Source organism: Oncorhynchus mykiss, chromosome 5 (genome assembly GCF_057628025.1).
Source record: "Oncorhynchus mykiss isolate SJ-2025 chromosome 5, ASM5762802v1, whole genome shotgun sequence".
Classification (NCBI taxonomy): domain Eukaryota; kingdom Metazoa; phylum Chordata; class Actinopteri; order Salmoniformes; family Salmonidae; genus Oncorhynchus; species Oncorhynchus mykiss.
In genome coordinates this window covers 1,328,657-1,353,196 of record NC_143026.1, presented here as the reverse complement: position 1 = coordinate 1,353,196, position 24,540 = coordinate 1,328,657, and the positions used below count along the sequence as shown (strand labels likewise).

Below are 24,540 nucleotides of genomic sequence, written 5' to 3'. Positions count from 1 at the left end.
CAACGAGCTGAGATAAGGGGGGACTTTACCTAGCTGGGTCTTGTAGATGACCTGGAGCCAGTGGGTTTGGCGACGAGTATGAAGCGAGGGCCAGCCAACGAGAGCGTACAGGTCGCAGTGGTGGGTAGTATATGGGGCTTTGGTGACAAAATGGATGGCACTGTGATAGACTGCATCCAATTTATTGAGTAGGATATTGAAGGCTATTTTGTAAATGACATCGCCGAAGTCGAGGATTGGTAGGATGGTCAGTTTTACAAGAGTATGTTTGGCAGCATGAGTGAAGGATGCTTTGTTGCGAAATATGAAGCCAATTCTAGATTTAACTTTGGATTGGATATGTTTGATGTTAGTCTTGAAGGAGAGGTTACAGTCTAACCAGACACCTAGGTATTTGTAGTTGTCCACATATTCTAAGTCAGAGCCGTCCAGAGTAGTGATGTTGGACAGGCGGGCAGGTGCAGGCAGCGATCGGTTGAAGAGCATGCATTTAGTTTTACTTGTATTTAAGAGCAATCGGAGGCCACGGAAGGAGAGTTGTATGGCACTGAAGCTCGCCTGGAGGGTTGTTAACACAGTGTCCAAAGAATGGCCAGAAGTATACAGAATGGTGTCGTCTGCGTTGAGGTGGATCAGAGACTCACCAGCAGCAAGAGCGACATCATTGATGTATACAGAGAAGAGAGTCGGTCCAAGAATTGAACCCTGTGGCACCCCCATAGAGACTGACAGAGGCCCGGAAAACAGGCCCTCCGATTTGACACACTGAACTCTATCAGAGAAGTAGTTGGTGAACCAGGCGAGGCAATCATTTGAGAAACCAAGGCTCTCGAGTCTGCCGATGAGGTTGTGGGGATTGACAGAGTCGAAAGCCTTGGCCAGGTCAATGAATACGGCTGCACAGTATTGTTTCTTATCGATGGTGGTTAAGATATTGTTTAGGACCTTGAGCATCGCTGAGGTGCACCCACGACCAGCTCTGAAACCAGATTGCATAGCGGAGAAGGTATGGTGGGATTCGAAATGGTCGGTAATCTGTGTGTTGACTTGGCTTTCGAAGACCTTAGAAAGACAGGGTAGGATGCATATAGGTCTGTAGCAGTTTGGTTCTAGAGTGTCACCCCCTTTGAAGAGGGGGATGACCACAGCTGCTTTCCAATCTTTGGGAATCTCAGACAACACGAAAGAGAAGTTGACCAGGCTAGTAATAGGGGTTGCAACAATTTCGACAGATCATTTTAGAAAGAAAGGGTCCAGATTCTCTAGCCCGGCTGATTGTAGGGATCCAAATTTTGAAGCTCTTTCAGAACATCAGCTATCTGGATTTGGGTGAAGGAGAAATCGGGGAGGTTTGGGCAAGTTGCTGTTGGGGGGTACAATGCAGTTGACCGGGGTAGGGGTAGCCAGGTGGAAAGCATGGCCAGCTGTAGAAAAATGCTTATTGAAATTCTCAATTATAGTGGATTTATCGGTGGTGACAGTGTTTCCTATCTTCAATGCAGTGGGCAGCTGGGAGGAGGTGTTCTTATTCTCCATGGACTTCATAGTGTCCCAGAACTTTTTTGAGTTTGTGTTGCAGGAAGCAAATTTCTGCTTGAAAGAGTTAGCCTTGGCTTTTCTAACTGCCTGTGTATAATGGTTTCTAGCTTCCCTGAAAAGTTGCATATCACGGGGGCTGTTCGATGCTAAAATGCAGAACGCCATAGGATGTTTTTGTGTTGGTTAAGGGCAGTCAGGTCTGGAGAGAGCCACGGGCTATATCTGTTCCTGGTTCTACATTTCTTGAAGGGAGCATGGTGAGGAATGCACTTTTAAAGAATAACCAGGCATCCTCTACTGACGGGATGAGGTCAATATCCTTCCAGGATACCCCGGCCAGGTCGATTAGAAAGACCTGCTTGCTGAAGTGTTTCAGGGAGCGTTTGACAGTGATGAGTGAAGGTCGTTTGACCGCGGACCCATTACGGATGCAGGCAATGAGGCAGTGATCTCTGAGATCTTGGTTGAAAACAGCAGAGGTGTATTTAGAGGGCAAGTTGGTTAGGATGATATCTATGAGGGTGCCCGTGTTTACGGCTTTGGGGTGGTACCTGGTAGGTTCATTGATAATTTGTGTGAGATTGAGGGCATCAAGTTTAGATTGTAGGATTGCTGGAGTGTTAAGCATGTCCCAGTTTAGGTCACCTAGCAGCACGAACTCTGAAGATAGATGGGGCAATCAGTTCACATATGGAGTCCAGAGCACAGCTGGAGGCTGGGGGTGGTCTTTAGCAAGCGGCAAAGGTGAGAGACTTGTTTTTAGAGAGGTGGATTTATAAAAGTAGAAGTTCAAATTGTTTGGGTACAAACCTGGATAGTAAGACAGAACTCTGCAGGCTATCTCTGCAGTAGATTGCAACACCGCCCCCTTTGGCCGTTCTATCTTGTCTGAAAATGTTGTAGTTAGGGATGAACATTTCAGAATTGACTGTTATAAAGGGTGGTAGTGTGGGTTGACCATTAAAGTGGGTGGTAGTGGTGGGTAATGAGGCTCACAGTGTGGATTGGCAATTATAGTGGGTTATAGTGGTGATTAATGAGGCTGACAGTGTGGATTGGCCATTATAGTGGGTGGTAGTGGTGGGTAATGAGGCTCATGGAGAGATATCCTTTCAGACAACAACAGCGTTCAGAGGACCTAGTTGTTCTCTAAATGATTATTCTAATGTGAAATATTGTCTGTACAACATCAATGAGGTTGCTAGGAGACCACCTGCTGAGAGAGGGTGTCAGTGAGTTGTCTGAGGCATGGTGAAGTGTAGCCCCAAACTCAGACAGAACAGAGAGACAGAGAGAGAGAGAGAGAGAGAGAGAGAGAGAAAGAGAGAGAGAGACAGAGAGAGAGACAGAGAGAGAGACAGAGAGAGAGAGACAGAGAGAGAGAGACAGAGAGAGAGAGAAAGAAAGAGAGAGAAAGAAAGAGAGAGAGATAGAGAGAGAGAGAGAGAGAGAGAGAGAGAGAGAGAGAGAGAGAGAGAGAGAGAGAGAGAGAAAGAAAGAGAGAGAGATAGACAGAGACAGAGAGACAGAGAAAGCCAATATATTACCATATTAGAGACACATATTTCCCTCAGATTACACAGATGCACAAAGAATTCTAAAACAAACCCAATTTTGATAAACTCCCATATATACTGGGTGAAATACCACAGTGTGACATCACAGCAGCAAGATTTGTGACCTGTTGCCACAACCAGTGAAGAACAAACACCATTGTAGATACAACCCATATTTATGCTTATTTATTTTCCCTTGTACCCTTAACCATTTGTGCATCGTTACAACACTGTATATATATATATATATCTACATATATAACATGACATTTGTAATGTCTTTATTGTTTTGGAACTTCTGTATGTGTAATGTTTACTGTTAATTCTTATTGTTTATTTCACTTTTGTATATTATCTACCTCACTTGCTTTGGCAATGTTAACACGTTTCCCATGCCAATAAAGCCCCTTGAATTGAATTGAATTGAGAGAGAGACAAAGAGAGACAGAGAGCGATAGAGACAGACAGAAAGACAGAGAGACGGAGAGAAACAGAGAGAGAGAGAGACAGACAGAGAGACTGAGAGACACAGAGACAGACAGAGAGATGGAGAGACACAGAGAGAGAGACAGACAAAGAGACGGAGAGACACAGATATTCAGAGACAAGGTTTTGATTCTTACAGGACGGTGACGTCGAAGTCTGTGGGTATGGAGGTGGGGTGCTGTAGGTGCCAGCTACAGTAGAAACCTTTAGGGTAGGTGTTGGACCGACACGTCACCGTGGGTTCCCTTGGTGAGGCTGGAGAAAAAGGCACAACACCGGTGAGGATCTCGTACAGAGAGAAAAGGGATTATTCCTACTACTCTGACCCCAGTCCCCTTTATACTACTCTGACCCCAGTCCCCTTTATACTACTCTGACCCCAGTCCCCTTTATACTACTCTGACCCCAGTCCCCTTTATACTGATCTGACCCCAGTCCCCTTCATACTACTCTGACCCCAGTCCCCTTCATACTACTCTGACCCCAGTCCCCTTCATACTACTCTGACCCCAGTCCCCTTCATACTACTGTAACCCCCAGTCCCCTTCATACTACTCTGACCCCAGTCCCCTTCATACTACTCTGACCCCAGTCCCCTTCATACTACTCTGACCCCAGTCCCCTTCATACTACTCTGACCCCAGTCCCCTTCATACTACTCTGACCCCAGTCCCCTTCATACTACTCTGACCCCAGTCCCCTTTATACTACTCTGACCCCAGTCCCCTTCTTACTACTCTGACCCCCAGTCCCCTTCATACTACTCTGACCCCAGTCCCCTTCTTACTACTCTGACCCCCAGTCCCCTTCATACTACTCTGACCCCCAGTCCCCTTCATACTACTCTGACCCCCAGTCCCCTTCATACTACTCTGACCCCCAGTCCCCTTCATACTACTCTGACCCCAGTCCCCTTCTTACTACTCTGACCCCCAGTCCCCTTCATACTACTCTGACCCCCAGTCCCCTTCATACTACTCTGACCCCCAGTCCCCTTCATACTACTCTGACCCCCAGTCCCCTTCATACTACTCTGACCCCAGTCCCCTTCATACTACTCTGACCCCAGTCCCCTTCATACTACTCTGACCCCAGTCCCCTTCATACTACTCTGACCCCAGTCCCCTTCATACTACTCTGACCCCAGTCCCCTTCATACTACTCTGACCTCAGTCCCCTTCATACTACTCTGACCCCCAGTCCCCTTCATACTACTCTGACCCCAGTCCCCTTCATACTACTCTGACCCCAGTCCCCTTCATACTACTCTGACCCCAGTCCCCTTCATACTACTCTGACCCCAGTCCCCTTCATACTACTCTGACCCCAGTCCCCTTCATACTACTCTGACCCCAGTCCCCTTCATACTACTCTGACCCCAGTCCCCTTCATACTACTCTGACCCCAGTCCCCTTCTTACTACTCTGACCCCAGTCCCCTTCTTACTACTCTGACCCCCAGTCCCCTTCATACTACTCTGACCCCAGTCCCCTTCATACTACTCTGACCCCAGTCCCCTTCATACTACTCTGACCCCAGTCCCCTTCATACTACTCTGACCCCAGTCCCCTTCATACTACTCTGACCCCAGTCCCCTTCATACTACTCTGACCCCAGTCCCCTTCATACTACTCTGACCCCAGTCCCCTTCATACTACTCTGACCCCAGTCCCCTTCATACTACTCTGACCCCAGTCCCCTTCTTACTACTCTGACCCCAGTCCCCTTCATACTACTCTGACCCCAGTCCCCTTCATACTACTCTGACCCCAGTCCCCTTCATACTACTGTAACCACCAGTCCCCTTCATACTACTCTGACCCCCAGTCCCCTTGATACTACTCTGACCCCAGTCCCCTTCATACTACTCTGACCCCAGTCCCCTTCATACTACTCTGACCCCCAGTCCCCTTCATACTACTCTGACCCCCAGTCCCCTTCATACTACTCTGACCCCAGTCCCCTTCATACTACTCTGACCCCAGTCCCCTTCATACTACTCTGACCCCAGTCCCCTTCATACTACTCTGACCCCAGTCCCCTTCATACTACTGTAACCACCAGTCCCCTTCATACTACTCTGACCCCAGTCCCCTTCATACTACTGTAACCCCCAGTCCCCTTCATACTACTGTAACCCCAGTTCCCTTCATACTACTCTGACCCCAGTCCCCTTCATACTACTCTGACCCCAGTCCCCTTCATACTACTCTGACCCCAGTCCCCTTCATACTACTCTGACCCCAGTCCCCTTCATACTACTGTAACCCCCAGTCCCCTTCATACTACTCTGACCCCAGTCCCCTTCATACTACTCTGATCCCAATCAGAACCCTACTGTCTATATACTGTCCACTTCACAGAGGCTGCCTCCCAATCAGAACCCTACTGTCTAAATACTGTCCACTTCACAGAGGCTGCCTCCCAATCCGAACCCTACTGTCTATATATTGTCCACTTCACAGAGGCTGCCACCCAATCCGAACCCTAATGTCTATATACTGTCCACTTCACAGAGGCTGCCTCCCAATCAGAAGGAGGATGAGAGGAGAGTGGGAAGAGAGGAGAGGGATGAGAGGAGAGGAGAGGAAAGGGGGAGGAGAGGGGAATGAGAGGAGAGGATGAGAGGACAGGGGGAGGAGAGGGAGGAGAGGGGAGGAGATGAGAGGGGAGGGGAGGAGAGGGGAATGAGAGGAGAGGAGAAGGGGAGGAGAGGGGAATGAGAGGAGAGGATGAGAGGAGAGGGGGAGGAGAGAGATGAAAGGAGAGGAGAGAGGGGAGAGGAGGTGCATGAGAGGAGATGGATTAGATTGAGGAGAGGAGAGGAGAGGAGAGGAGAGGAGAGGAGAGGAGAGGAGAGGAGAGGAGAGGAGAGGAGAGGAGAGGAGAGGAGAGGAGAGGAGAGGAGAGGAGAGTGAGACTAGTTGATCCTATTGTAATGTAAAGCTGTTCAGCCAATGCAGACGTGGATGGAATTGTTTTACTATCACTAATTGTCATATTTTAGATCATTTATCGATTTGATATGGACTTTTAGTAGCCAATTAGGTATAAAAATATATATATATAAAAATACTGCAATAGTCCAGGAAACATTCAGAAATGGCAAAAAATACAATGAGAAAGGAAATCTTGAGCAACAAGATCTAGGAGACGTAAAAAAAAGGAAATATATATATATATTTTATTTTACACTTATTTAAATCCTTTTTGGGTAGGCACATACGTCCATTCAAGTACTTAAAAAAAACTGGATGCCTTTAGACGAGTCATGTGACACTTGTTTGGGTTGAAGAGCAAAACAGACCATTTATTTTGTCTTCCTTTTCAAGAGGGAAGAGTTTGTCAAACTGTTTGAGACGCTACAGACGTTTTCGTTAGAAGAACGATTTGTGGGATGCCTCATGTTGTGACCAACACCTTTCATAGCTCTGCCCTGGTCTCATCAGGACCATGGCCTGTGTATCATAGCTCTGCCCTGGTCTCATCAGGACCATGGCCTGTGTATCATAGCTCTGCCCTGGTCTCATCAGGACCATGGCCTGTGTATCATAGCTCTGCCCTGGTCTCATCAGGACCATGGCCTGTGTATCATAGCTCTGCCCTGGTCTCATCAGGACCATGGCCTGTGTATCATATCTCTGCCCTGCCACCTTGTGGAGCTCTTCTGTTACTGTTTCTAAAGGATTTATTCCTACTTGTCATGACGTCATCGATGCAACATGATCTTTTAAAGCAGTGTTATTATGTTACTCCGTTGTAATATTGTTTAATTGCTATATTGTAATAATTCCTCTTTATTCTGTACTTTCAGAAGCCACACAAAAACATTATTGAACATTATTTGTCCTAATATTATGCAAATTAGAACCTATTTATATTTGGCACTATTTTCTTGTTTTTCATTTATATTTACAGATAGCCAGGGGCACTCCAACACTCAGACATCATTACAGATAGCCAGGGAAACACTCCAACACTCAGACATCATTACAGATAGATAGCCAGGGGAACACTCCAACACTCAGACATCATTACAGATAGCCAGGGAAACACTCCAACACTCAGACATCATTACAGATAGATAGCCAGGGGAACACTCCAACACTCAGACATCATTACAGATAGCCAGGGGAACACTCCAACACTCAGATATCATTACAGATAGATAGCCAGGGGAACACTCCAACACTCAGACATCATTACAGATAGCCAGGGAAACACTCCAACACTCAGACATCATTACAGATAGATAGCCAGGGGAACACTCCAACACTCAGACATCATTACAGATAGCCAGGGGAACACTCCAACACTCAGATATCATTACAGATAGATAGCCAGGGGAACACTCCAACACTCAGACATCATTACAGATAACCAGGGGCACTCCAACACTCAGACATCATTACAGATAACCAGGGGCAACACTCCAACACTCAGACAACATTACAGATAGCCAGGGGCACTCCAACACTCAGACATCATTACAGATAACCAGGGGCAACACTCCAACACTCAGACAACATTACAGATAGCCAGGGGCACTCCAACACTCAAACATAATTTACAAATGAATCATGTGTGTTTAGTAAGTCCTCCATATCAGAGCCAGTAGGGATGACCAGGGATGTTCTCTGTTTAGTGAGTCCTCCATATCAGAGCCAGTAGGGATGACCAGGGATGTTCTCTGTTTAGTGAGTCCTCCAGATCAGAGCCAGTAGGGATAATCAGGGATGTTCTCTGTGTAGTGAGTCCTCCAGATCAGAGGCAGTAGTGATGACCAGGGATGTTCTCTGTTTAGTGAGTCCTCCATATCAGAGCCAGTAGGGATGACCAGGGATGTTCTCTGTTTAGTGAGTCCTCCAGATCAGTGCCAGTAGGGATGACCAGGGATGTTTTCTGTTTAGTGAGTCCTCCAGATCAGAGGCAGTAGGGATGACCAGGGATGTTCTCTGTGTAGTGAGTCCTCCAGATCAGAGGCAGTAGGGATGACCAGGGATGTTCTCTGTGTAGTGAGTCCTCCAGATCAGAGGCAGTAGGGATGACCAGGGATGTTCTCTGTTTAGTGAGTCCTCCAGATCAGAGGCAGTAGGGATGACCAGGGATGTTCTCTGTTTAGTGAGTCCTCCAGATCAGAGGCAGTAGGGATGACCAGGGATGTTCTCTGTGTAGTGAGTCCTCCAGATCAGAGGCAGTAGGGATAATCAGGGATGTTCTCTGTTTAGTGAGTCCTCCAGATCAGAGCCAGTAGGGATGACCAGGGATGTTCTCTGTTTAGTGAGTCCTCCAGATCAGAGGCAGTAGAGATGACCAGGGATGTTCTCTGTTTAGTGAGTCCCATAGATCAGAGGCAGTAGGGATGACCAGGGATGTTCTCTGTTTAGTAAGTCCTCCATATCAGAGCCAGTAGGGATGACCAGGGATGTTCTCTGTGTAGTGAGTCCTCCAGATCAGTGCCAGTAGGGATAATCAGGGATGTTCTCTGTTTAGTGAGTCCTCCAGATCAGAGCCAGTAGGGATGACCAGGGATGTTCTCTGTTTAGTGAGTCCTCCAGATCAGAGGCAGTAGGGATGACCAGGGATGTTCTCTGTTTAGTGAGTCCTCCAGATCAGAGCCAGTAGGGATGACCAGGGATGTTCTCTGTTTAGTGAGTCCTCCAGATCAGAGGCAGTAGGGATGACCGGGGATGTTCTCTGTTTAGTGAGTCCTCCAGATCAGAGGCAGTAGGGATGACCAGGGATGTTCTCTGTTTAGTGAGTCCTCCAGATCAGAGCCAGTAGGGATAATCAGGGATGTTCTCTGTTTAGTGAGTCCTCCAGATCAGAGCCAGTAGGGATGACCAGGGATGTTCTCTGTTTAGTGAGTCCTCCAGATCAGAGGCAGTAGGGATGACCAGGGATGTTCTCTGTTTAGTGAGTCCTCCAGATCAGAGCCAGTAGGGATGACCAGGGATGTTCTCTGTTTAGTGAGTCCTCCAGATCAGAGGCAGTAGGGATGACCGGGGATGTTCTCTGTTTAGTGAGTCCTCCAGATCAGAGGCAGTAGGGATGACCAGGGATGTTCTCTGTTTAGTGAGTCCTCCAGATCAGAGCCAGTAGGGGTTTATTTTTTATTTATTTCACCTTTATTTAACCAGGTAGGCTAGTTGAGAACAAGTTCTCATTTGCAACTGCGACCTGGCCAAGATAAAGCATAGCAGTGTGAACAGACAACACAGAGTTACACATAGAGTAAACAATTAACAAGTCAATAACACAGTAGAAAAAAAGAGAGTCTATGTACATTGTGTGCAAAAGGCATGAGGAGGTAGGAGAATAATTACAATTTTGCAGATTAACACTGGAGTGATAAATGATCAGATGGTCATGTACAGGTAGAGATATTGGTGTGCAAAAGAGCAGAAAAGTAAATAAATATAAACAGTATGGGGATGAGGTAGGTAAAATTGGGTGGGCTATTTACCAATAGACTATGTACAGCTGCAGCGATCGGTTAGCTGCTCAGATAGCAGATGTTTGAAGTTGGTGAGGGAGATAAAAGTCTGCAACTTCAGCGATTTTTGCAATTCTTTCCAGTCACAGGCAGCATAGAACTGGAACGAAGAGGTGGATCAGGGAATCGCCCGCAGCAAGAGCAACATCATTGATATATACAGAGAAAAGAGTCGGCCCGAGAATTGAACCCTGTGGCACCCCCATAGAGACTGCCAGAGGACCGGAAAGCATGCCCTCCGATTTGACACACTGAACTGTCTGCAAAGTAGTTGGTGAACCAGGCAAGGCAGTCATCAGAAAAACCGAGGCTACTGAGTCTGCCGATAACAATATAGTGATTGACAGAGTTGAACGCCTTGGCCAGGTCGATGAAGACGGCTGCACAGTATTGTCTTTTATCGATGGTGGTTATGATCTCGTTTAGTACCTTGAGCGTCTCTAAGGTGCACCCGTGACCGGCTCGGAAACCAGATTGCACAGCAGAGAATGTACGACGGGATTCGAGATGGTCAGTGATCTGTTTGTTGACTTGGCTTTCGAAGACCTTAGATAGGCAGGGCAGGATGGATATAGGTCTGTAACAGTTTGGGTCCAGGGTGTCTCCCCCTTTGAAGAGGGGGATGACTGCGGCAGCTTTCCAATCCTTGGGGATCTCAGACGATATGAAAGAGAGGTTGAACAGGCTGGTAATAGGGGTTGCGACAATGGCGGCGGATAGTTTCAGAAATAGAGGGTCCCGATTGTCAAGCCCAGCTGATTTGTACGGGTCCAGGTTTTGCAGCTCTTTCAGAACATCTGCTATCTGGTTTTGGGTAAAGGAGAACCTGGAGAGGCTTGGGCAAGTAGCTGCGGGGGGGGGGGGGGGGGGGGTGTTGGCCGAGGTTGGAGTAGCCAGGAGGAAGGCATAGCCAGCCGTTGAGAAATGCTTGTTGAAGTTTTCGATAATCATGGATTTATCGGTGGTGACCTAGCCTCAGTGCAGTGGGCAGCTGGGAGGAGGTGCTCTTGTTGGATGACCAGGGATGTTCTCTGTTTAGTGAGTCCTCCAGATCAGAGGCAGTATCGATGACCAGGGATGTTCTCTGTTTAGTGAGTCCTCCAGATCAGAGACAGTAGGGATGACCAGGGATGTTCTCTTGATAAGTATATACATTTGACAATTTTCCTGTCCTGCTAAACATTCAAAATATACTTTGGGTGTATGGAGTAAGAAGTATATGTCACGAATATCACCGAAGGTGGCTCCCCTTCCCGTTCGGGTGGCACTCGGCGGTCGTCGTCGCCGCTCTACTAGCTGCCACCGAAGGTGGCTCCCCTTCCCGTTCGGGTGGCGCTCGGCGGTCGTCGTCGCCAGTCTACTAGCTGCCACCGATCCCTTTCCCTTTTCGTTTGGTTTTGTCTAATTGTTTTCACCTGTTCCTTGTTGGGGTTTTTGGGTTGGTGTTATTTACGTTCGATTAGCCCGCTGGTGTTTGTGCGGGCTTGTTGCTGTGTATGTAAGAGGTGATTGATGATTGTTGGGTTTTTGCTGTCCGGTTTATACCAGTGATACTTGGGTTGTGTTTTACGCCTGTGTTCGGCATCACCCATTGTACGCGCTCCTGTTTTTTGGACATTAAAGCGTTTTCCCCTCGAATCTTCTGCTCTCTGCGCCTGACTCCACACCCATCACTCTTCCAGCGTTACAGTATATTTGTTTCTTTAGGAATGTAGTGAAGAAAAAAATATATATAAATACTAATAAAGTATTGTATTGTACTGTAATACTTTGTTGTACTGTGCTACTCTAGTGTATTGTATTGTCTTGGACTACTGTATTGCATTGTACTGTATTACTGTATTGTGTTGTACTACTGTGTTGTACTGCACTGTCTACCGTATTGTACTACGTTATTGTACTGTACTGTCTACTGTACTGTAATGTACTACTGTATTTTATTGTACTGTTATACTGTGTTGTATTGCACTGTACCACTGTATTGTACTGCTGTACAGTATTGTTATACTGTATTCTAATGTTCTGCTGCACTGTACTGTACTATTGTATTGGACTACCGTATTGTATTGTCTGTTACTCTGTGTCTGTCTGTCTCTGTCTCTCTCTCTCTGTCTCTCTCTCTCTCTCTCTGTCTCTCTCTCTCTGTCTCTCTGTGTCTGTCTGTCTCTGTCTCTCTCTCTCTCTCTCTCTCTGTCTCTCTGTGTCTGTCTCTCTGTGTCTGTGTCTCTGTGTCTGTGTCTCTGTGTCTGTGTCTGTGTGTCTCCCTGTCTCTCTGAAAGCAGCCTAGCTATGGCTCTGTTTCTCTGTCGCTCTGTGTCTCTCTCAGTGTCTCTCTCTGTGTCTCTCTTTCTGACTCTATGTGTCCCTCTGTCTCTCTGTGTCTATCTTTGTCTCTCAGTGTCTATCTGTCTCTCTGAATGTAGCCTAGCCATGGCTCTGAGTCTCTGGCTGAAAGAATGAAAGAATTCCATTGATTCAGCGGCCCATGAATGGACTTCACAGAAGGTCCCCCACTCCTCCCCACCCTACCACTACCCCCCACCCACCACTACCCCCTTCACTGTCCCCTACCAACTATCTACCACGACTACCCCCAGCTACCACGACCACCCCCAGCTATCAAGATTACCCCCAGCTACCACGATTACCCCCAGCTACCACGATTACCCCATCTACCACTACTACCCCCAGCTACCACTACTACCCCCAGCTACCACTACTACCCCCAGCTACAACTACTACAACTACTACCCCCATCTACCACTACTACCGCTCAGTCTCTCCATGTCCACCGTCCAACCCATCCCAAATGGCACCCTATTCCCTAAATAGTGAACTGCTTTAGGGCTCTGGTCAAAAGTCGTGCTCTAGTTAGGGAATACGGAGCCGTTCAGACTGCATCCAGAGACCCATTAACTACATACCCATAACTACAGACCAATACATAACTACAGACCAATACATAACTACAGACCAATACATCAGACCATCACAGCACATAACTACAGACCAGCACATAACTACAGACCAATACATCAGACCATCACAGCACATAACTACAGACCAATACATCAGACCATCACAGCACATAACTACAGACCAATACATCAGACCCATAACTACAGACCAGCACATAACTACAGACCAATACATCAGACCCATAACTACAGAACAGCACATAACTACAGACCAATACATCAGACCATCACAGCACATAACTACAGACCAATACATCAGACCCATAACTACAGATCAGCACATAACTACAGACCAATACATCAGACCGTCACAGCACATAACTACAGACCAGCACATAACTACAGACCAATACATCAGACCCATAACTACAGATCAGCACATAACTACAGACCAATACATCAGACCATCACAGCACATAACTACAGACCAGCACATAACTACAGACCAATACATCAGACCATCACAGCACATAACTACAGACCAATACATCAGACCATTACAGCACATAACTACAGACCAATACATCAGACCGTCACAGCACATAACTACAGACCAGCACATAACTACAGACCAATACATCAGACCCATAACTACAGATCAGCACATAACTACAGACCAACACATCAGACCATCACAGCACATAACTACAGACCAATACATCAGACCATCACAGCACATAACTACAGACCAATACATCAGACCCATAACTACAGATCAGCACATAACTACAGACCAATACATCAGACCGTCACAGCACATAACTACAGACCAGCACATAACTACAGACCAATACATCAGACCCATAACTACAGATCAGCACATAACTACAGACCAACACATCAGACCATCACAGCACATAACTACAGACCAATACATCAGACCATCACAGCACATAACTACAGACCAATACATCAGACCATCACAGCACATAACTACAGACCAATACATAACTACAGACCAATACATCAGACCATCACAGCACATAACTACAGACCAATACATCCGACCCATAACTACAGACCAGCACATAACTACAGACCAATACATCAGACCGTTACAGCACATAACTACAGACCAATACATCAGACCCATAACTACAGACCAGCACATAACTACAGACCAATACATCAGACCATCACAGCACATAACTACAGACCAATACATCAGACCCATAACTACAGACCAGCACATAACTACAGACCAATACATCAGAAGCCTCGCTGCCTCTGGGAGGGGACATCTTACAGCTGTCACAGCCTACAGCATAGAGGAGAAGAAACAGGGGAGAGAGGAAGAGGATGAGGAGGATGAGGAGGAGAAAGAGGAAGAGAGACATAGTAGAGGAGGAGGAGGAGAAACAGGAAGAGAGATATAGGAGAGGAAGATGAGGAGGAGAACGAGGAGGAGAAACAGGAAGCGAGACATAGGAGAGGAGAGGAGGAGGAGGAGAAACAGGAAGAGAGACATAGGAGAGGAAGAGGACGAGGAGGACGAGGAGGAGAAACAGGAAAAGAGACATAGGAGAGGAGATGAGTAGGAGGAGAAACAGGAAGAGAGACATAGGAGAGGAGGAGGAGGAGGAAAAACAGGAAGAGAGACATATGAGAGGAAGAGGAGGAGGAGGAGAAACAGGAAGAGAGGCATAGGAGAGGAGAGGAAGAGGAGGAGAAACAGGAAGAGACATAGGAGAGGAAGAGGAGGGTGAGGAGGAGAAACAGGAAGAGAGACATGTGCTGAGGAGAGCAGGAGGAGGAGAAACAGGAAGAGAGACATAGGAGAGGAGAGGAGGAGGAGAAGAAACAGGAAGAGAGACATAAGAGAGGAAAAGGAGGAGGAGGAGGAGGAGGAGGATGAGGAGAAGAAACAGGAAAAGAGACATAGGAGAGGAGGAGGAGGAGAAACAGGAAGAGAGACATAGGAGAGGAAGAGGAGGAGGAGGACGAGAAGGAGAAACAGGAAGAGAGAAATAGGAGAGGAGAGGAGGAGGAGGAGAAACAGGAAGAGAGACATAGGAGAGGAAGAGCAGAAGGAGGAGAAACAGGAATGGAGACATAGGAGAGGAGAGGAGGTGGATGAATTGATAATGATTGTATAGAGGTTATTGACTGTCAGGTAATGCTATTGTCATCACATCAGAAATAAAGACAGAGGGGAGGGAGGACTGTCCCTCTTTGATGTCATCAATTCAGAAATAATAACAGAAGGGAGGGAGGACTGTCCCTCTGAGATGTCATCACATCAGTAATAAAGACAGAGGGGAGGGAGGACTGTTCCTGTGAGATGTCATCACATCAGTAATAAAGACAGAAGGGAGGGAGGACTGTCCCTGTGAGATGTCATCACATCAGTAATAATAACAGAAGGGAGGGAGGACTGTCTCTGAGATGTCATCACATCAGTAATAAAGACAGAGGGGAGGGAGGACTGTTCCTGTGAGATGTCATCACATCAGTAATAAAGACAGAAGGGAGGGAGGACTGTCCCTGTGAGATGTCATCACATCAGTAATAATAACAGAAGGGAGGGAGGACTGTCTCTGAGATGTCATCACATCAGTAATAAAGACAGAGGGGAGGGAGTACTGTCCTTGTGAGATGTCATCAAATCAGTAATAATAACAGAAGGGAGGTAGGACTGTCCCTCTGAGATGTCAACACATCAGAAATAAAGACAGAAGGGAGGGACAACTGTCCCTCTGAGATGTCATCACATCAGTAATAAAGACAGAAGGGAGGGAGGACTGTCCCTCTGAGATGTCATCACATCAGTAATAAAAACAGAAGGGAGGGAGTACTGTCCCTCTGAGATGTCATCAAATCAGAAATAAAGACAGAAGGGAGGGAGGACTGTCTCTCTGAGATGTCATCACATCAGTAATAAAGACAGATGGGAGGGAGGACTGTGTATCTGAGATGTCATCACACCAGTAAAAAGACAGAAGGGAGGACTGTCTCTCTGAGATGTCATCACATCAGTAATAAAGACAGAGAGGAGGGTTGACTGTCCCTGTGAGATGTCATCAAATCAGTAATAATAACAGAAGGGAGGGAGGACTGTCCCTCTGAGATGTCATCACATCAGTAATAATAACAGAAGCGAGGTAGGACTGTCCCTCTGAGATGTCATCACATCAGAAATAAAGACAGAAGGGAGGGTGCTGTCCCTCTGAGATGTCATCACATCAGAAATAAAGACAGAAGGGAGGGAGGACTGTCCCTGTGGATGTCATCACATCAGTAATAATAACAGAAGGGAGGGAGGACTGTCCCTCTGAGATGTCATCACATCAGTAATTAAGACAGAAGGGAGGGAGTACTGTCCATCTGAGATGTCATCACATCAGTAATAAAGACAGAAGGGAGGGAGGACTGTCCCTCTGAGATGAGTGTCTCCTGACCCCTCCTGTCTCAGCCTCCAGTATTTATGCTGCAGTAGTTTATGTATCGGGGGGCTGGGGTCAGTTTGTTATATCTGGAGTACTTCTCCTGTCCTATTCGGTGTCCTGTGTGAATCTAAGTGTGCGTTCTCTAATTCTCTCCTTCTCTCTTTCTTTCTCTCTCTCGGAGGACCTGAGCCCTAGGACCATACCCCAGGACTACCTGACATGATGACTCCTTGCTGTCCCCAGTCCACCTGGCCGTGCTGCTGCTCCAGTTTCAACTGTTCTGCCTTATTATTATTCGACCATGCTGGTCATTTATGAACATTTTAACATCTTGGCCATGTTCTGTCATAATCTCCACCCGGCACAGCCAGAAGAGGACTGGCCACCCCACATAGCCTGGTTCCTCTCTAGGTTTCTTCCTAGGTTTTGGCCTTTCTAGGGAGTTTTTCCTAGCCACCGTGCTTCTACACCTGCATTGCTTGCTGTTATGGGTTTTAGGCTGGGTTTCTGTACAGCACTTTGAGATATCAGCTGATGTACGAAGGGCTATATAAATAAATTTGATTTGAAATTTGATTTGATTACATCAGAAATAAAGACAGGGGAGGGAGGGAGGACTGTCCCTCTGAGATGTCATCACACCAGTAAAAAATACAGAAGGCAGAGAGGACTGTCCCTCTGAGATGTCATCACATCAGTAATAAAGACAGAGGGGAGGGAGGTGTGCAAAGCTGTCATCAAGGCAAAGATTTTCTACTTTGAAGAATCTCAAATATAAAATATATATATTTTTTTTGATTTGTTTAACACTTTTTTGGTTACTACATGATTCCATATGCTTTATTTCATAGTTTTGATGTCTTCAATATTATTCTACAATGTAGAAAATGTTAAAAAATAAAGAAAAACCTTTGATTTTCCACACTTTTGACTGGTACTGGTACTGGTACTGGTACTGGTACTGGTACTGTAAATCTGGATTGGTCCCTTTAACCAGGATTAGTACCTGTAACCAGGATTAGTACCTATAACCAGGATTGGTACCTATAACCAGGATTGGTACCTATAACCAGGATTGGTACATGTAACCATGATTGTTACCAACCCCACTGGACCAACCCTGCAGGCCCAACCCTGCAGGCCCAACGCCACAGGACCAACCCCACAGGACCAACCCCACAGGCCCAACCCTACAGGACCAACTCTGCAGGCCCAACCCCACAGGACCAACCCTACAGGACCAACCCTGCAGGTCCAACCCTGCAGGACCAACCCAACAGGACCAACCCTACAGGCCCAACCCTGCAGGCCCAACACCACAGGACCAACCCCACAGGACCAACCCCACAGGCCCAACCCTACCGACCAACCCTGCAGGCCCAACCCTACCGATCAACCCTGCAGGACCAACCCCAGAGGACCAACCCCACAGGCCCGACCCTACCGACAAACCCTGCAGGACCAACCCCGAAGGAACAACCCCGAAGGACCAACCCCACAGGACCAACCCCACAGGCCCAACCCTACAGGCCCAACCCTGCAGGCCCAACCCCACAGGACCAACCCTACAGGACCAACCCTACAGGACCAACCCTGCAGGTCCAACCCTGCAGGACCAACCCTACAGGACCAACCCTTCAGGACCAACACTACAGGACCAACCCCACAGGACAAACCCTGCAGGACCAACTCTACAGGACAAACCCTGCAGGACCAACCCCGCAGGACCAACTCCGCAGGACCAACCCCGCAGGACCAACCTCACAGGCCCGATCCTACCGACGAACCCGCAGGACCAACCCTGCAGGACCAACCCCGCTAGACCAACCCCACAGGACCAACCCCACAGGACCAACCCCACAGGCCCAACCCTACAGGACCAACCCTGCAGGACCAACCCCACAGGCCCAACCCCACAGAACCAACACCGCAGGACCAACCCCGCAGGACAAACCCCACAGGACCAACATTACCGACAAACCCTGCAGGACCAACCCTACAGGACCAACCCTGCAGGACCAACCCTACAGGACCAACCCTACAGGACCAACCCCACAGGACCAACCCTAATGACAAACCCTGTAGGACCAACCCTGCAGGACCAACCCTACAGGACCAACCCTACAGGACCAACACTACAGGACCAACCCCACAGGACCAACCCTGCAGGACCAACCCTACAGGACAAACCCTGCAGGACCAACCCCGCAGGACCAACCCCACAGGACCAACCCTACCGACAAACCCTGCAGGACCAACCCTGCAGGACCAACACTACAGGACCAAGACCACAGGACCAACCCCGCAGGACCAACCCAGCAGGACCAACCCCACTGGACCAACCCCACAGGCCCAACCCTACAGGACCAACCCTGCAGGCCCAACCCCACAGGCCCAACCCCACAGAACCAACCCCGCAGGACCAACCCCGCAGGACCAACCCCACAGGACCAACCCCACAGGACCAACCCCACAGGCCCAACCCTACAGGACCAACCCTGCAGGCCCAACCCCACAGGCCCTACCCCACAGAACCAACCCCGCAGGACCAACCCCGCAGGACCAACCCCACAGGACCAACCCTACCGACAAACCCTGCAGGACCAACCCTACAGGACCAACCCTGCAGGACCAACCTTACAGGACCAACCCTACAGGACCAACCCCGCAGGACCAACCCCACAGGACCAACCCTAATGACAAACCCTGTAGGACCAACCCTGCAGGACCAACCCTACAGGACCAACCCTACAGGACCAACACTACAGGACCAACCCCACAGGACCAACCCTGCAGGACCAACCCTACAGGACAAACCCTGCAGGACCAACCCCACAGGACCAACCCCACAGGACCAACCCTACCGACAAACCCTGCAGGACCAACCCCGCAGGACCAACCCCACAGGCCCGATCCTACCGACAAACCCGCAGGACCAACCCCGCTGGACCAACCTCACAGGCCCAACCCTACAGGACCAACCCTGCAGGCCCAACCCCACAGGCCCAACCCCACAGAACCAACCCCGCAGGACCAACCCAGCAGGACCAACCCCACAGGACCAACCATACCGACAAACCCTGCAGGAACAACCCTACAGGACCAACCCTGCAGGACCAACCCTACAGGACCAACCCTACAGGACCAACCCTACAGGACCAACACTGCAGGACCAACCCTACAGGACCAACAGTACAGGACCAACCCTGCAGGACCAACCCTACAGGACTAACCCTGCAGGACCAACCCCACAGGACCAACCCCACAGGACCAACCCTACAGGACCAACCGTGCAGGCCCAACCCCACAGGACCAACCCTACAGGACCAACCCTACAGGACCAACCCTGCAGGACCAACCCTGCAGGGCCAACCCTACAAGACCCAACACTACAGGACCAACTCTGCAGGACAAACCCTGCAGGACCAACCCTGCAGGACAAACCCCGCAGGACCAACCCCGCAGGACCAACCCCACAGGACCAACCCTACCGACAAACCCTGCAGGACCAACCCTGCAGGACCAACACTACAGGACCAAGACCACAGGACCAACCCCGCAGGACCAACCCCGCAGGACCAACCCCACGGGCCCGATCCTACCGACAAACCCGCAGGACCAACCCCGCAGGACCAACCCCGCTGGACCAACCCCACAGGACCAACCCCACAGGACCAACCACACAGGACCAACCCTACAGGACCAACCACACAGGACCAACCCTACAGGACCAACCACACAGGACCAACCCCACAGGACCAACCCCACAGGACCAACCCCACAGGACCAACCCTGCAGGACCAACCCCACAGGACCAACCCCACAGGACCATCCCCGCAGGACCAAGCCCACATGACCAACCCCGCAGGACCAACTACAAGACCAACCCCACAGGACCAACCCCAGAGGACCAACCCCACAGGACCAACTACAGGACCAACCCCACAGGACCAACCCCACAGGACCAACCCCACAGGCCCAACCCTACAGGACCAACACTACAGGACCAACACTACAGGACCAACCCTGCAGGACAGACCCTGCAGGACCAACCCTGCAGGACAAACCCTGCAGGACCAACCCCGCAGGACCAACCCCACAGGCCCGATACTACCGACAAACCCTGCAGGACCAACGCCGCTGAACCAACCCCACAGGACCAACCCCACAGGACCAACCCCACAGGCCCAACCCCACAGGCCCGACCCCACAGAACCAACCCCGCAGGACCAACCCCACAGGACCAACCCTGCAAGACCAACTACAGGACCAACCCTACAGGACCAACCCCCTAGGACCAACCCTGCAGGACCAACCCTACAGGACCAACCCTGCAGGACCAGCCCCACAGGACCAACCCCACAGGACGAACCCCACAGGACGAACCCCGCAGGACCAACCCTGCAGGACCAACCCCACAGGACCAACCCCACAGGACCAACCCCATAGAATCAACCCCACAGGACCAACCCCACAGGATCAACTACAGGACCAACCCTACAGGACCAACCCCACAGGACCAACCCTACAGGACCAACCCTACAGGACCAACCCCACAGAACCAACCCTAGAGGACCAACCCCAAAGGACCAACCCCACAGGACCAACCCCACAGGACCAACCCTGCAGGACCAACCCTACTGGACCAACCCCGCAGGACCAACCCTGCGGAACCAACCCTACAGGACCAACCACACAGGACCAACCCTACAGGACCAACCTTGCAGGACCAACCCTACACACTCAAATCAAATCAAACCAAATCAAATGTATTTATATAGCCCTTCGTACATCAGCTGATATCTCAAAGTGCTGTACAGAAACCCAGCCTAAAACCTCAAACAGCAAGCAATGCAGGTGTAGAACACTAAACTCATGTTTTTATTGTCCTGGGCTCTTTAACAACAGTAAAATAATCCTCCAGATGCCCACTGAGACAGGCTTTGGAGGAAACACTAGGGACTAGAGGAGTGGACTAATCACATCAGAGGGGATAACAGCAGCTTAAACACTCTAAACACTACACCCTATACACAATACACCCTACACACTAAACCCTACACTCTAAACACTACACCCTACACACTACACCCTACACACTAAGCTCGATTCACTAAACCCTACACACTATACCCTACACACTAAACCCTACACACTATACCATACACACTATACCCTACACACTAAACCCTACACACTAAACCCTACACACTATACCCTACAGACTAAACCCTACACGCAAAACCCTATTCACTACACCTTACACACTAAACACTACTCACTAAACCCTATTCACTACACCCTACACACTTAACCCTACACACTATACCCTACACACTAAACCCTACACACTATACCCTATACACTAAACCCGACACGCTATACCCTATTTACTACACCCTACACACTAAACCCTACTCACTACACCCTACAGACTAAACCCTACACACTAAACTCTAAACCCTACACGCTATACCCTATTTACTACACCCTACACACTAAACCCTATTCACTAAACCCTACATGCTAAACTCTACACACTATACACTACACATGAAACCCTACACACTAAACCCTACACACTATTCCTTACAACCTAACCCTACACGCTAAACCCTACTCAGTACATCCTACAGACTAAACCCTACACACTAAACCCTACACGCTAAACCCTACTCACTACACCCTACACACTACACCCTACTCACTAAACCCTATTCACTACACCCTACACACTAAACCCTACACACTATACCCTACACACTATACCCTACACGCTAAACCCTACATGCTAAACCCTATTCACTACACACTAAACCCTACTCACTACACCCTACCGACTAAACCCTACACACTAAACCCTATACACTAAACCCTACACACTAAACCCTACACACTATACCCTACACACTAAACCCTACACACTATACCCTACAAACAAAACCCTACACGCTAAACCCTATTCACTAAACCCTACACACTCTTCCCTACACACTATACCCTCCACACTAAACTCTACACACTAAACCGTACACTCTATTCACTACACCCTACACACTATACCCTACACACTATACCCTACACACTACACACTAAACTCTACACCCTACACACTACACACTAAACACTACACCCTACACACTAAACACTACACCCTGCTTCCCTGCCTAGCTCTTTCCCAGGGCAGACTTTCTGCCCCGACCACATTGAGTGTCTGCATATTTATTTTTGTGATATGGTGTGGTATACTGGAATACATTATGGGAACGCTGTGGTCTATCCAAACACATATCTGCATCTCACACACACAGTCTGACCCTCCTCCTCCTCTTCCTCCTCCTCTTTGTCCACCTCCTCTTTGTCCCCCTCCTCCTCCTCCTCTTTGTTCTCCTCCCTCCTCATCCTCAATCTCCGCAGGATGTCTAAACCAAACTGATAATTATCCACACACACCCAACGTCATCCCTCACCACACACACACACCAGATGCCACATTGATGCCACACACACGCCATCTACTTTATCACACAAACACACACTCACCACTGCATCTCTGAGGACGACAACACATAGCAGCAGCATTGGAAGGCCATAATAACACTCCTATCAACAGTAGAAGGCCATAATATCACTCCTATCAACAGTGGAAGGCCATAATATCACTCCTATCAACAGTAGAAGGCCATAATAACACTCCTATCAACAGTGGAAGGCCATAATATCACTCCTATCAACAGTGGAAGGCCATAATATCACTCCTATCAACAGTAGAAGGCCATAATATCACTCCTATCAACAGTGGAAGGCCATAATATCACTCCTATCAACAGTAGAAGGCCATAATATCACTCCTATCAACAGTAGAAGGCCATAATATCACTCCTATCAACAGTGGAAGGCCATAATATCACTCCAATCAACAGTGGAAGGCCAAAATATCACTCCTATCAACAGTGGAATGCCATAATATCACTCCTATCAACAGTGGAAGGCCATAATATCACTCCCATCAACAGTAGAAGGCCATAATATCACTCCCATCAACAGTAGAAGGCCATAATAACACTCCTATCGACAGTGGAAGGCCATAATAACACTCCTATCAACAGTGGAAGGCCATAATATCACTCCTATCAACAGTGGAAGGCCATAATATCACTCCTATCAACAGTAGAAGGCCATAATATCACTCCTATCAACAGTGGAAGGCCATAATATCACTCCTATCAACAGTAGAAGGCCATAATATCACTCCTATCAACAGTAGAAGGCCATAATATCACTCCTATCAACAGTGGAAGGCCATAATATCACTCCAATCAACAGTGGAAGGCCAAAATATCACTCCTATCAACAGTGGAATGCCATAATATCACTCCTATCAACAGTGGAAGGCCATAATATCACTCCCATCAACAGTAGAAGGCCATAATATCACTCCCATCAACAGTAGAAGGCCATAATAACACTCCTATCGACAGTGGAAGGCCATAATAACACTCCTATCAACAGTGGAAGGCCATAATATCACTCCTATCAACAGTGGAAGGCCATAATATCACTCCTATCAACAGTGGAAGGCCATAATATCACTCCCATCAACAGTAGAGGCCATAATAACACTCCTATCAACAGTGGAAGTCCATAATATCACTCCTATCAACAGTGGAAGGCCATAATAACAATCCTATCAACAGTAGAAGGCCATAATAACACTCCTATCAACAGTGGAAGGCCATAATATCACTCCCATCAACAGTAGAAGGCCATAATAACACTCCTATCAACAGTGGAAGGCCATAATAACACTCCTATCAACAGTGGAAGGCCATAATATCACTCCAATCAACAGTGGAAGGCCAAAATATCACTCCTATCAACAGTGGAATGCCATAATATCACTCCTATCAACAGTGGAAGGCCATAATATCACTCCCATCAACAGTAGAAGGCCATAATATCACTCCCATCAACAGTAGAAGGCCATAATAACACTCCTATCGACAGTGGAAGGCCATAATAACACTCCTATCAACAGTGGAAGGCCATAATATCACTCCTATCAACAGTGGAAGGCCATAATATCACTCCTATCAACA

The 24,540-nt window shown here is 48.4% G+C and overlaps 1 protein-coding gene across 1 annotated transcript in view; it reads right to left on the bottom strand.

The window, feature by feature from the left end:
* LOC118964552 (ciliary neurotrophic factor receptor subunit alpha) overlaps window positions 1–24,540 on the bottom strand; it is a 357,403-nt gene that overhangs the window by 51,140 nt on the left and 281,723 nt on the right. Inside the window, exon 4 of the mRNA XM_090233563.1 lies at window positions 3,719–3,836. Within this exon, the coding sequence (XP_090089689.1) occupies window positions 3,719–3,836 (118 nt within the window). The remainder of the gene's footprint in view (window positions 1–3,718; window positions 3,837–24,540) is intronic.